The 13261-nt window shown below is 43.0% G+C and overlaps 1 protein-coding gene across 1 annotated transcript in view; it reads left to right on the plus strand.

The window, feature by feature from the left end:
- Positions 1 to 336: 336 nt before the first annotated feature.
- EIF2B5 (eukaryotic translation initiation factor 2B subunit epsilon) overlaps positions 337 to 13261 on the plus strand; it is a 46386-nt gene continuing 33461 nt past the window's right edge. Inside the window, exon 1 of the mRNA XM_089685464.1 lies at positions 337 to 536. Within this exon, the coding sequence (XP_089541590.1) occupies positions 414 to 536 (123 nt within the window). The 5' untranslated portion in view covers positions 337 to 413. The remainder of the gene's footprint in view (positions 537 to 13261) is intronic.

The following is a 13261-nucleotide window of genomic DNA, read 5'->3' on the forward strand; positions in this document are numbered from 1 at the left end:
CACCCATTTTCAGAGACCATTGTATCTAGGTTGTTCACTTCACCTGTCACAATATTATGGCAGAGGTTCTAACCCCTCCTCCCTCCCTTCCTCTTCTCCATCCAAATCTAACAGGAAACAAAGTTGGCTTTATATCGGCTACCCTGATTTAGATGATAAAGTGCCATCTTGCGGCCAATAAGAATAACACATATCCCGATGTTTACAAATGTGGGATTCCCGTGCAGTGCAGTGAGATGGCTGGCCCTCCTTAGAGGAAGCCGACGTGTTCGGCGCTGAGGTGTACCAAGATGGCTGACTTCGTACACGGAAGTGGTCCAGGTTGGATTGGCCTCTGTGGGACACCGTAGAAGGAGCCGGGTGACAGAGTACGGTGGCCGGGACGGCTGAGTGGAGAAGCGTGAGAGCGAGCTATGGCTGCGCGGGTTGGGAAGCGAGGTGCAGGGGGAGATGAGGAGCTGCCTCCATTGTATGCCGTGCTCATAGCAGACAGCTTCAATAAGAGGTTCTATCCGATCACCAAGGACAGACCACGGGTAAGAGCCGGAGAGTGCAGTGATAGAATGGAGGGTGACAGCCATGACATGTGTCATTGCCTCATCCTGGGCTCCTGTATGTATGGGGCAGCTCAGCTGGGCTCACCCCTTATTCATACTAACACATGGCCACGTGTGCTTTTATTTCCTATTTAATGTGTTCGCAATATTTCCAGCTGTATTCCCTTTTCTTCAGGTAGGAAATGCTCTGGGTGGGGGATGGATTTTATATTATTATTACTTGCCACTTCACTTCCAGTATGTCCCCCCCCCCCTCCTGGCCATGCCATTGTTTGCTGTTCAGCACTGTCATACTTTGACAATGACTAATGATTAAGGGCTGGTTCACACCATAGAAGCAGTCTGGATGCGTTTCTGCATGTGCGTTTTTGATGCGTTCAGGTGTATTTTTAATGTGTTTTCAATGCATTCCAGATGTTTTTTTTTCCCCCCTCTTTTTTGAGTCATTTGGGGTCCAGTGCATCTTTAATGTGTTCCAGTGCGTTCCTGATGTGTTTTTGATGTTTTGTACCACGTTCCAATACAGTTCTTTGCAGGAAAAATGCCGCTTGTTCTACTTTTTTTTTTTTTTTTTTTTCTCCAAGGACTGAAACGCACTGGACTGCAAGCACTGGTGTGAACCATGCCATTGACAACCATGTAACGTACTTTCAGTGCATTTCAGATGCAGGGAAAAACACACTGGAACACATTTAGTGTGAACCAGCCTTTAGGGCTGGTTCACACCATAGAAACACAGTCCAGATGTGTTCTCGCATGCGCATTAACACGTTTTTGATGCATTTTTGATGTGTTCTGGTGCGGTTTTAATGTGTTCCAGTTCATTTTTTTCCCCCTCTTCAATTTAAATAGGGACATGTGTGTTCCAGTGCGGTCAAATGGCTGACACGTTTCGGGGACGAATCCCAGCAAGGCTCCCATCATCCATCCACTACACATCTGCATCAGAGGCTGGTCAGTAGCTCTGAGGAAAGGGATTCATCTCCGAAACGCCATTTGACCGCACTGACAGTGAGAACACCTTGCTTGCCATTGTGGCCATCATCATAATACAAATTCTTTTTAGATACATGCTTCGTCTGTGAGTATATTTTTATTTTTCACTCCTTTTAATAAACCTTGGATAATGCACTAGGTGTGTGCGGCACCCTTTTTTTTCTCTATCTAGTGGCAAAAATTAAAAGTCAGCCCCTACAAAAACCATAGCAGCTGACTTTTAACCGCTTCCCTGCCGCCCTATAATACAAATACTGCTGCAGGGCTGCGCAAAATTACTTATATATACGTGATTTTGTATTTCCCAGTAGGGGTGTTCACGTCCTACCCGCGCCACCGTTGGTGGCTACAGCTGTCAATCACAAGGTCCCGGTCGGAGATTCCCCGCTGGCGTCTGGTGATTGCCGGCTAACACTGACGGGGGAGAGGTCTGTATGTAAACGAAACAGATCTCTCTTCCTGTCAGCTTCAGCATGCTGCTTTGTATTGCTCTGCATAGCACAGCAATACAAAACCGCATCCCTCCCTAGTAAAGCGCACACAGTAAAACACACACAGTCGCCCCAGATGTTTTGATGTAGCACCAGGCGATCGCCGAGTATCACTGACGGGGGAGAGGTCTATTTGTAAACAATACAGATCTCTCCCCTCTCAGCTCCAGCACTCTGCTTTGTATTGTTCTGCATAGCAGAGCAATACAAAGCATTGTGCTTACACTGTAAAACAGCACACAGTCAACCCTTTGATCGTCCTAGATGTTACCCCCTTCCTGCCCAGTGTCATTAGTACAGTGTCAGTGCTTTTTATTAGCACTGATCACTGTATTGGTGTCACTGGGGATGTCAGTGACAGTCAGTTCCCCCCAGTATCAGAATGGCCGCCGCAGTCCCGCTATAAGTTGCTGATCGCCGCCATTACTAGTATAAAAAATTCCAGTATGTATACGGCCATTTGTAGATGCTATAACTTTCACATAAACCGATTAATTTACATGTATTGGGAATTTTTTTTTTTTTTAGCGAAGACATGTAGCAGAATACATTTTGGCCTAAATTTTTTAAGAAATTTGATAATTTTTTTACAGGATATGTTTTATAGCAAATGTCAAAAATATTGGTTTTTTTTCCCTCAAAATTTTCAGTTTTCTTTTTTGTTTATAGTGTAAAAAATATAAATGTAGAGGTGATCAAATACCACCGAAAGAAAGCTCTATTTGTGGGGAAAAAAAGGACATAAATTTCATTTGGGTGCAGCGTTGCATGACTGCTTGTGGAAGCAGTTAAAATGGTCTGGTCAGGAAAGGGGGTAAAGCCTCTGGAGGGCAAGTGGTTAATAAACAAACACTCACCTGTCCAAGGATGCAGCGTGTCCTTCGGGTCCCTGGAGCTAGCATGTTTACTGTGGGCTACCGACTGTGATTCCTTCTGACTTCACACTGCACATTTGTGAGTGTACTGCGCTTTGTGAATGGTCCTGCAGCCTTCTACGACCTGTGACGAGTCCCAGAACGTTGCGGGTGGGGGACTTCCAGTTGGAGTGGGTAGCAGACAAAACCAGGTACCTGCAACCCCCTCCAAATGTAGCCAGGGTGGGGTGAGGAAAAGCGGAACTTTCCCTTTTGGGTGAAGTTTCACTTTAGCATGTACCCAGATCAATTTTTGAGGCGGATAGAGCTTTCTTTTGGTGGTATTTATTAACCATCTTTTTTTTTTCTTTTGTTTTTTTTGTTTTTTTTCCCCCAAATAACCTTGTTTTGAAAGTAGACAACCCACAGTGATCTCATTTTTTGACACATTTTTTTTAATGGGAATGAAGAAACATGTTAATGTAAAGGTCAGTGTAGGTGCAGTGGGAGAATGGAGATGAAGGGGGGTTAATATTCAGATGTGCTTGATAAGGAATATAAGGGTGTTAATATACAGGTCATATATAAAGAGGATTGAGATTAGATGTACATAGAAGGATGGGGAGATGAAAGGGTTAAAAAAAACCCCACTCAATCCTATAATAAAACCCCTTGACGACCACATAATGTATATATGCGCTGGTAAGGAAGGCAGGCTTTAATGCTCAGCCACTGCACTTCCATGGTTGGCTGAGGTTGTGTGCTGAAAGCACACTTGCTGCATTATCCCAGCACACTGATGGAACTGTCACTGACAGCTCTTTGTCTGGGCTTCTGATAGAGAGCCAGCAGGATGGGTTCTCGATCATGTCAGCTGTGAGAGCCAATCAATGGTAACATGATACAAAAGTCGCATTCAGGGTTTAAAAATTATAAAATGAGTCTACAATCCACCCTCACCCTTAATCTGCTGCTTCTTTTGTTTGGGAACCAGTGAATGATCTTAATTCATTAGTTTCTTCACCTTCCTCTGTTGTAAGAGGAAGGGGCAGGCCCTGTGATGAAAATAGTAGTACTGTTTACATTTTGTGAGCACGAGGATTGGTTATTACAGTGATCACATAGTACAGAGCCATGCAGATCAGCTCTGTGCATTGTCTGTGAACCAAGCTGGGATGGCACGGCCTGCATCCCTAACAGGCGCACTGGCTGGTCAAGGGCTACTTCTGAAGTGCTGCTCATAAATGGACTTCAGAAATTGACATCTACCTCCCTGACATTTTTTCCAAAACCGCAGTAAGAAGGTGGTTAAACATTAATCATTTTAAGATATGGGCCTGTTTGTTTATTTTTCCTTTTCAATGTGTGTCTTTTTTTTTTTTTTTTATTCCCAGCTGTATTACCTTTTCCTCCTCAGTAAATGTGTATTCTGGGTCGAGGTGTGGATTTTATATTCTATTTAAAGCCGAATATTAAAAGTATAAAGTATACTCCTTTAGGCTGAATATGGAAGTGCATGTCAAAGAGTTCAGAAACGCATGTTGGTTCCGTAGCAGCAAGTGCAAAAGTTCAATGTTGTGAGAATCTGCACAGTGGTGACCAACTGGGTTCTGTGATATTCCTTTACCCTCCCAATACAAATAACATAAAAAAGGTTAGAAATGTTGATAAACTAATTCAGCCCCTGCTCCTGGACAGGGTGGGTGATGTTACTGTCCCTTGCTCCTGCTGCCGGCACAGGGTGCTTGAAATCTTACAAGAATTCACTACTGCAATGGGTTGAAGCCTATTGTTGGCTTTGAATTGACTAGCTTTTCGGTGGTGAGGCATGGTGACATCCCCCTGGCCAGAAGCCAGGGGCCAAGGTAACCGTACATATTGATTTGACTCCAGCATAACAAAGGCCTATACTCTTACAGTTTCCCTGATTTGGAGATACCAACTTAAAGTGATTTTAAACCCTTACCTTCTAAAAAAAAACCTGTTTAGTTTAAAATAGAAATGAAAGCAAAACATTTGTGTAATAATATATAAAAAATATAGTGAACACATAGCCTCTGTTTTCAGCTGCCCAGAGAGGTGAGGGTGGAGACACAGCAGTACACTGAAATTCCCAGTGAAAGACTGCACAGGGGGGTCAGGACAAGTCTGATCATTGTAGAAGAGCACACTGAGTTCCAGCACAGCTAGAGTAGAGAACTGACCACGGTGTGTTCTCCTGCTTAACGTGGTCATTTTTTATAGGAATGCAGAGGGACTGGAAGGAACACCAGGGATTTCACACAAAGGAAGAAATACAATGAGAACAGGATATTTTTTTCATACAAGTATATAATATTCATATATGTATACTAATATAATAAAGTACATGGCAGGCACATATCAGGAATATGAAATGTTGGGTTTACATATTCTTTAAATATATGGTATTCTAGATTGATCTTTAAAAAATATATAAATAAAAGGTAGGACAAATCTGCAGGTGAATGTCTTCTTTATGCAGATATCCTGATCTGGGTCTGACATGTATTCTGTACATACAAGATCCTTTGGTCTATTCATCATGCTCTCTGCTTTTTTTTTTTTTTTTTTTTTTTTTTTGAAGGGGTATTTGGGGTATAATGGTTCAAAGTACAGTAATACCTCGGTTTATGAATTTAATTAGTTCTGCAGGACTTTTCGTATAGCAAAAAATTTGTAAACCGGAATGCCGTTTTCCATAGGAATGCATTGAAAACCAATTAATCTGTTCCAGAGGTCAGAAAAAAGTAAACGCTACTAAAATACCGTATGAGTTATTTTATCAAGTCGTGTGGTATTTTAATAGTGACAACCATGTGTTAATGTTTCAGCTGTCAGCGGGGTTCTCCACTGACCGCTGAATGTAAAAGAATTGATGGAAATTGAAAAAATAATTAAGAAAACGGAGTGGGTCAACCCCTTCAATCCATACCAAGCCCTTCGGGTCTGTTATGGATTTTGAGGGGAACTCCCACGTCAAAATTAAAAAAAAAAATGGTGTGGGGGTCCATACCAGACCCTTATCCGAGCATGCAGCCCGGCATACCGGGCTCCTGAACCATACCAGGCCACATGCCCTCAACACCCACCCCCCCTTCCCCAAACCATCTTGATGGGGACAAGGGCCTCTTCCCCACAACCCTGGCCGATGGTTGTGGGGGCCTGTGGACAGGGGGCTTATCAGAATCTGAAAGCCCCCTTTAACAAGGGGGGCCCCCAGATCCGGCCCCCCCATGTGAATGAGTATGGGGTACATGGTACCCCTACTCATTCACAAAAAACAAAAAGTGTAGTGCGAAAAAGACAGGACATGATCTTTGACAAGTCTTTTATTAAAAGAAAAGAATATCCCCCGCAGTAGATCCAACGTCAATCACGATGCCTGCCTTCACTGCCGCCGACCCGGAAAGAGAATTTTAAAAAAGGCTGTGCGTTAGACGATGGCTTCCAGCCTTCTTCCAGCTCCAGTGGTTTGACAGTTCTTAAATATGTAAGGGGTTGGGCCACCTGGGGACATCAGGCATGTGACCCCACCCCATGTGACATCAAGAACTGTCAAACCACTGGAGCAGCCAGAAGGCTGGAAGCCATCGTCTGAAGCGGAGCCTATTTTAAAAATTCATTTTTGTGGGTTGGCAGCGGCGTTGATGGTGGGCATCCTGATTGATGTTGGATGTACTGCGGGGGACATTCTTTTAGTTTTTTCTTTTAATAAAGGACTTGTCAAAGATTGTGTCCTGTCTCTTTTCACATTACACATTTTGTTTTTTGTGAATGAGTAGGGGTACCATGTACCCCATACTCATTCACATGGGGGGGGGAGGGATCTGAGGGCCCCCTTGTTAAAGGGGGCTTCCAGATTCCGATAAGCCCCCTGCCTGCAGACCTCCACAACCACCGGCCAGGGTTGTGAGGAAGAGGACCTTGTCCCCATCAACATGGAGACAAGGTTCTTTGGGGGGAAGCCCCCCTCCCCAAAGCACCCCCCCATGTTGAGGGCATGTGGCCTGGTATGGTTCAGGAGGGGGCGCTCGCTCGCCCCTCCCCTTTTCAGACCTGCCAGGCTGCATGCTCAGATAAGGGTCTGGTATGGATTTTGGGGGGACCCCCTTGCTAATTTTAAAAAAAATTTTGGCGTGGGAGTTCCCCTCAAAATCCATACCAGACCTGAAGGGCTTGGTATGGATGGGAGGGGGGACCCCACACTGTTTTTTTTATTTACAGTATTATAGTGCTGGTTTTTAAATGTAATTACCGCTGGGTTTTTTTTTCCACTATAGCTCAGAGATTCAGCTGTCACTTTCCCCCCAGCTAAAAGAGAGAGAGAGAATTTTCTTTTAGTTTATTTCCCAGAGTTAAGAGAAACAATGTTTCCTTTTAGTTTCTTAAAAGAAAACAAAGTTTCCATTTACTCCAGGGAAAGTGACAGCTAATTCTGTGAACTATAGTGAAGAAAAAAAAAGCTGGCAATTGCATTTAAAAATCAGCACCGACATACACTTTGTATTGCGAAAAAAATTTGTAAAAAATTCATAAACAGAGGCATTATTTTCAATGGATTTTAATTTGTAAACCGAAAATTAAGTTAACCGAGGCGTCTGTAAACCGAGGTACACCTGCAATGACAATCTGTAGAAATCTGTAAAGCAGTTTTGCTGAAAGCTAATTTTTAAGTATGACTTCCAGGTTGAATGATGCTGGGTTGAAGTCGAAGGATGTCTAGTGACAATAGGAAACTTTCTAGTTTTGGATTGGACAGAAAATGGTTAAAACTTTTATTTATCTATTTTTGCTTTTTGCATTTGGGAGATTTTGACATACTTTGCTTTCCGGAGACACAACAGGAAGTTAGAAATATCCCTAGTGACAGGAGAAATCTTAGCTATGATAGCTGGTACTGGGGGAACTGTCCTCTATCTTCTGTTCCTGGAACAACAGTCATTAGAGCAGAAACAGACACAGATAAAAATAAAAACCTATAAGAGCTATTTTTTTCTTACTTTATTCAGATTTAGGCAAAACCGCTATGCTGGAGTTTGACTTTGAAATACACCTGTAACCAGGTGTAAGAGGTGCTCTGATAAATAATTGCTTTATACAGTCATGAGTAGTGATGAGTTCAGGCACTTTGGGATCCCAGTCCAAAGCCAAACGAGTCCGTATGGAAGCCATCACCTATACTGGACCAGTCATTTGTGGCCGGGGCACTCCCTGCCCCACAGCTGCATGTGTACAAGGGGCATGTATACATGTGGCTGTGGGGCGGGAATACCTTGGCTGCAGATGATTGGCACACTACAGTGGCAGCTTCCTAGCGTGCACATTATGAGGGTTTGGCCTTGGGTTCAGAAGTGTCTGAGCTCATCACTGGTCAAGAGCTGGTCTGGCCCTGCCTTGTGTAAACCACTCTGTCCTTTTACGTGAACGATGACCTCATTGCCCATTAGGAAGTTGCAGAGAAACTTTTCACTTTTGGGAGACCTTTGTTCTAACTTCAACCCCACCCTTCATATGCCAACAGCTCTCCACATGCCCTGTCTGGCAGACCTATGCTCTTGAGTTGTCACATGTGGCATAGTTGAAGATCTCCCAGGTGAGTTTCCATACTGCAAATCCTTCGGAGTGAGTAGTCAAAACTGACATCATCTAAGTAGAGCAGACAGACTTTGCCAAAATTATTGTTGATCCCTGACTGGATGACAGCATCTAGTCTTCGCTTGGCAAGACCTCTGGATAGACGTTATATGGACTATCGGAGCATCCTTGCTTTTTGGGATCCTGAGTTGCTGAAGTTCTTGTACAGAGATAGGTGTTAATGTGAAACTGATTTTGCTACTTAAACATCAGAATTCTATTCATGAAGGTAAAAAACCTGTGTGCAGTGGCCCCTCCAGCCCCACCAAATCCTTACCTAATCCTCCTCTGATCCAGCGATGTTCTCGACAATCTCTGCTGTCAGGGTACCCTTCCTCCTCAATGGCTGAGACCACAACGGGAGCCCATTGGCTCCCACTGCTGTCAATCACAGCCAGTGAACCAATGAAGAGAGAGTGGAGGGGGCATGCAGTGGCTCTATGTGTCTCATGGATGCATAGAGCAGCAGCTTGGGGACAAGCACCTAGCTTTTTCTGGGGGCGTGGCTCATCTAAGGGGGGGCAGAGCCAGGAGCGCCAGCGGGGACCCGAAAAGAATAGGATCATGGCTGCTCTGTGCAAAATCACTGTACAGAGCAGGTAAGTATAGACAATGTTTGTTATTTGAAAACAAAATGAAGCTTTAGTGTTACTTTAAAGCGGAACTTCACCCGCTCAGTTAACTCTGATTATTTTTAATCCTTATGCTGCTAGCATTCGTAAATAGATAGAAAAGTATGTCATATTTACTCTTTTAAAACTTTTTTCTTTTTTTTACATTTCTTAAGTTACTTCCTGGTTTCCATGCCTAGACAAATGAGGTCATATATCCCTGGAGTGTTCAAGAGGGGAGGAGGGGCTTTCCCAGCTAAGCACACCCTCCTGCCTGCATTTCTGAGCTAAGGGCAGATGGATTCCAGGAATTAAATGCTACATGAATATTCTGCCCTTACACAAGATGGGCATGGTTAGAAATGCTAGGGGGTGTTTTTCACAAAGGTTTCTCAGCATAATAAAGCACAAAGACAGGGATAGATGGGCGAGTTTACTTTGAATATTAAAAATGAATTAAATAGCATTTTTGGTTTGTGGTGCTCAAATGCAGTGAAGTTTCGCTTTAACCTCTTTCCGTCCCCCCAATAGCAGAAATACTGCTACAGGGTGGCATGGGTGCGCAAAATCACGTGTATATATACGTAATTTTGTATTTCCGGGTAGGGGGCATGGGCAAGCCCTACCCGTGCCGCCATTCACTGTCACGGCTGTCAGTCACCGGGTCTGTGATTGGTTTTTTGTTTTTTTTTGTTTTTTTTAGCAGAATTCAATTTGGCCTCAATTTATGATGAAATTAAAACAATTTTAATTTTTTTTTACTGGACATGTTTTCTTTCTCAATTGTTGGTCTTTTTTTTTTATAGTGTAAAAAATAAAAACCGCACAGGTGATCAAATAGCACCGAAAAAAAGCTCAATTTGTGGGGGGGGAAAAAAGGATGTAAATTTCATTTGGGTGCAGCATTGCATGACCGCGCAATCGTCAGTTTTTTAGTAATGCAGTGCCGTGATGCAAACAATGGCCTGGTCAGGAAGGGGGGGTAAATCCTCAGGAGGGCAAGTGGTTAAAAAACAAACAAAAAAAATCGGTGCGCTCGATGGACCACTCGGTCTTTTTTTTCTGCTGTCACTTTTCTATATTTCTATGTTTAAATATGGTAATGGGAAGATCTGTTTGTTAATATCACAAGTAGCAACAAATCATATGAATCTTCGTTCAGAGCAGTTTAGGGCATTCAGGAGGCAAATTCAATATTATTGCATGTTAATAGCTTAGGGCATTAGCGTATTTATTGTTTTTCCTCTTACAGTATATGCCACAGTACTGGTCTCTTGACACAACCTGTAAACAAATGATTTAAAGTTCATCTCCCCCCCCCCCCCCCCCCAAAGTACGGCTTCCCTATGTGCCCATATACCAACCGTGTACCTTTTGATGCAGAAAAGAAAAAGCTGTCCCTATGTTCTGGAGCAGGCATCACCTGAGTCCCTGCTTTGTTCCATAGAAACGTACCCATGGAGGAAGGAGGGGGTTGGAGAGAGTAAGAGAGACAAGAGAGGAGAGAAAGAGAACCCCTGATCACGTTCCCTTGGATTTAGATGTTCCACATTACAATTTCTTCTGCGATAACCAGCTTTAGGACCCTTGCATGCAGGGGTTTAGCTTATGTGTGCTGATTAGCAGTTTTGGGTCTAATTCAGACACGCTGAGACCTGTCCTCTGTGCTGAGTCTGTATAGAGAAGCAGTGGCTGCAATAATTTTGACATGTGAGGGTGTCCGCACGACTGCATACACTTCTATGGGCTACCTGTGTGCAGATCCGAGTTGGCCATGTCAAATGGTGGGTGTGGCCAAATTGTACTAACTAACTATGTCAGGATGACTTTACAGTGAGACTCCATGTACGTCTGCCCATTCCCGGAACACGTGAAAAACTGGTTTCATGCTTGCAATGCCATTAACAGCATCCCAAAATGTGGAGGAAAATGCACATTTTGCCACGCTCAAAATTGCATGTTAAAGTCAGTGGGCTACCCTATGCGTGCCATGGGAAAAACACACCAAAAAAGTGCACTCCCACCACGCTAGGTGTGAATAGGGCTTGAAAGTGAATTTGGTGTATTTACAGCCTCCCCCTTCCCTGAGCTGAAGCTGGATTACAAGAACAATGACAGCTGAGCTTCTCCACCTGCTTCCTCCCATGTACTTGTATAAAGCTGGCCATACACTACTGTGTAATAGGAGGACCCACCTGAACAATCCATTCCATTTGTATGATATTGTACTACACTATATACAGGTGCATCTCTATAAATTAGAATAAAAAAAAAAAAGTTAATTTATTTCAGTAATTCAATTCTAAAAGTGAAACTTGTATATTATATAGATTCGTTGCACACAGACTGATATATTTCAGGCATTTTTTTCTTTTAAGTTTGATGATTATGGCTTACAGCTAGTGAAAACCCAAAATTCAGTATCTCAGAAAATTAGAATACTACCTAACACCAATATATATATATATATATATATATATATATATATATAAAAAAGGATTTTTAATACAGGAATGTTGGCTTATTGAAAATATGTACAGTATAGTATGCACTCAATACTTGGTTGGGGCTCCTTTTGCATGAATTACTGAACCAATGCAGTGTGGTATGGAGGCAATCAGCCTGTGGCACTGCTGAGGTGTTATGGAAGCCCAGGTTGCTTTTGATAGTGGCCTTCAGCTTGTCTGCATTGCTGGGTCCGGTGTCTCATCTTCCTCTTAACAATACCCCAGATATTCTCTATGGGGTTTAGGTCAGGCGAATTTGCTGGCCAATCAAGCACAGTGATACCATGATCATTAAACCAGATATTGGAACCTTTGGCAGTGTGGGCAGGTGCCAAGTCCTGCTGGAAAATGAAATCAGCATCTCTATAAAGCTGGTCAGCAGAGGGAAGCATGGAGTGCTCTAGAATTTCCGGGTAGACTGCTGCGCTGACTTTGGACTTAATAAAACACAGTGGACCAACACCAGCAGATGACGTCTCCCCAAATCATCACTGACTGTGGAAACGTCACACTGGACCTCATGCAACTTGAATTCTGTGCCTCTCCACTCTTCCTCTAGATACTGGGACCTTGATTTCCAAATGAAATGCAAAATTTACTTTCATCCAAAAAGCGTACTTTGGGCCACTGGACAACAGTCCTGTCCTTTTTTTCTCCTTAGCCCAGGTAAGACGTTTCTGAGGTTGTCTCTGGTTCAGGAGTGGCTTGACACAACGAATGCAACAGTTGTAGCTCATGCCCTGGATATGTGTGCATGTGGTGGCTCTTGAAACACTAACACCAGCCGTAGTCCACTCCTTGTGAATCTACCCCAAATTCTTGAATGGCCTTTGCTTCATAATCCTCCCAAGGTTGTGGTTATCACTGTTGCTTGTGCACCTTTTTCTACCACACTTTTTCTTTACACTCAACTCTCCAATAATATGCTTGGGTACAGCATTCTGTGAACAGCCAGCTTCTTTAGCAATGACCTTTTGTGACTTACCCTCCTTGTGGAGGGTGTAAGTGACTGTCTTCTGGACAACTGTCAAGTCAGCGGTCTTCCCCATGATTGTGTAACCACTGAACCAGACTGAGAGCCCATTTAAAGGCACGAGAAACCTTTTATAGGCGTTTTGAGTAATTAGCTGATTTAGAGTCATGAGTCTACAATATTGAACTTTTTCAAAAATTCAAATTTTAGCTGTAAGCCATAATCATTAAAAAATTAAAAGAATGAAATGCTTGAAATATATCACTCTGTGTGTAATGAATCTATATAATATAAGAGTTTCACTTTTTTAAATTGAATTACTGAAACATATTAACTTTTTGATGATTTTCTAATTTATTGAGATGCACCTGTAGTTGTTGGTAGATCTAAAGGAGATTGTGCAGTGTATGGCCACCTTAAAGAAAAAAGTAGAACAGTGGGTAGAAATAAAAAAGAGGTGCTGCAGAAATTAGGGAGGTGTGTTCCAGGGAGGTAAAACACACCCTACACACCTGTGAATCAGTAAGACCGTGAATGATGGGATATGAAGTTTCTTGGATGGTCACATGATGCCACAGGAAGTCAGGGGCTTAGGTGCAATTTATTTTTTTAGTTTT

Source organism: Staurois parvus, unplaced genomic scaffold, assembly GCF_062004578.1.
Source record: "Staurois parvus isolate SC_StPar_1 unplaced genomic scaffold, SC_StPar_1.0 ptg000376l, whole genome shotgun sequence".
Classification (NCBI taxonomy): domain Eukaryota; kingdom Metazoa; phylum Chordata; class Amphibia; order Anura; family Ranidae; genus Staurois; species Staurois parvus.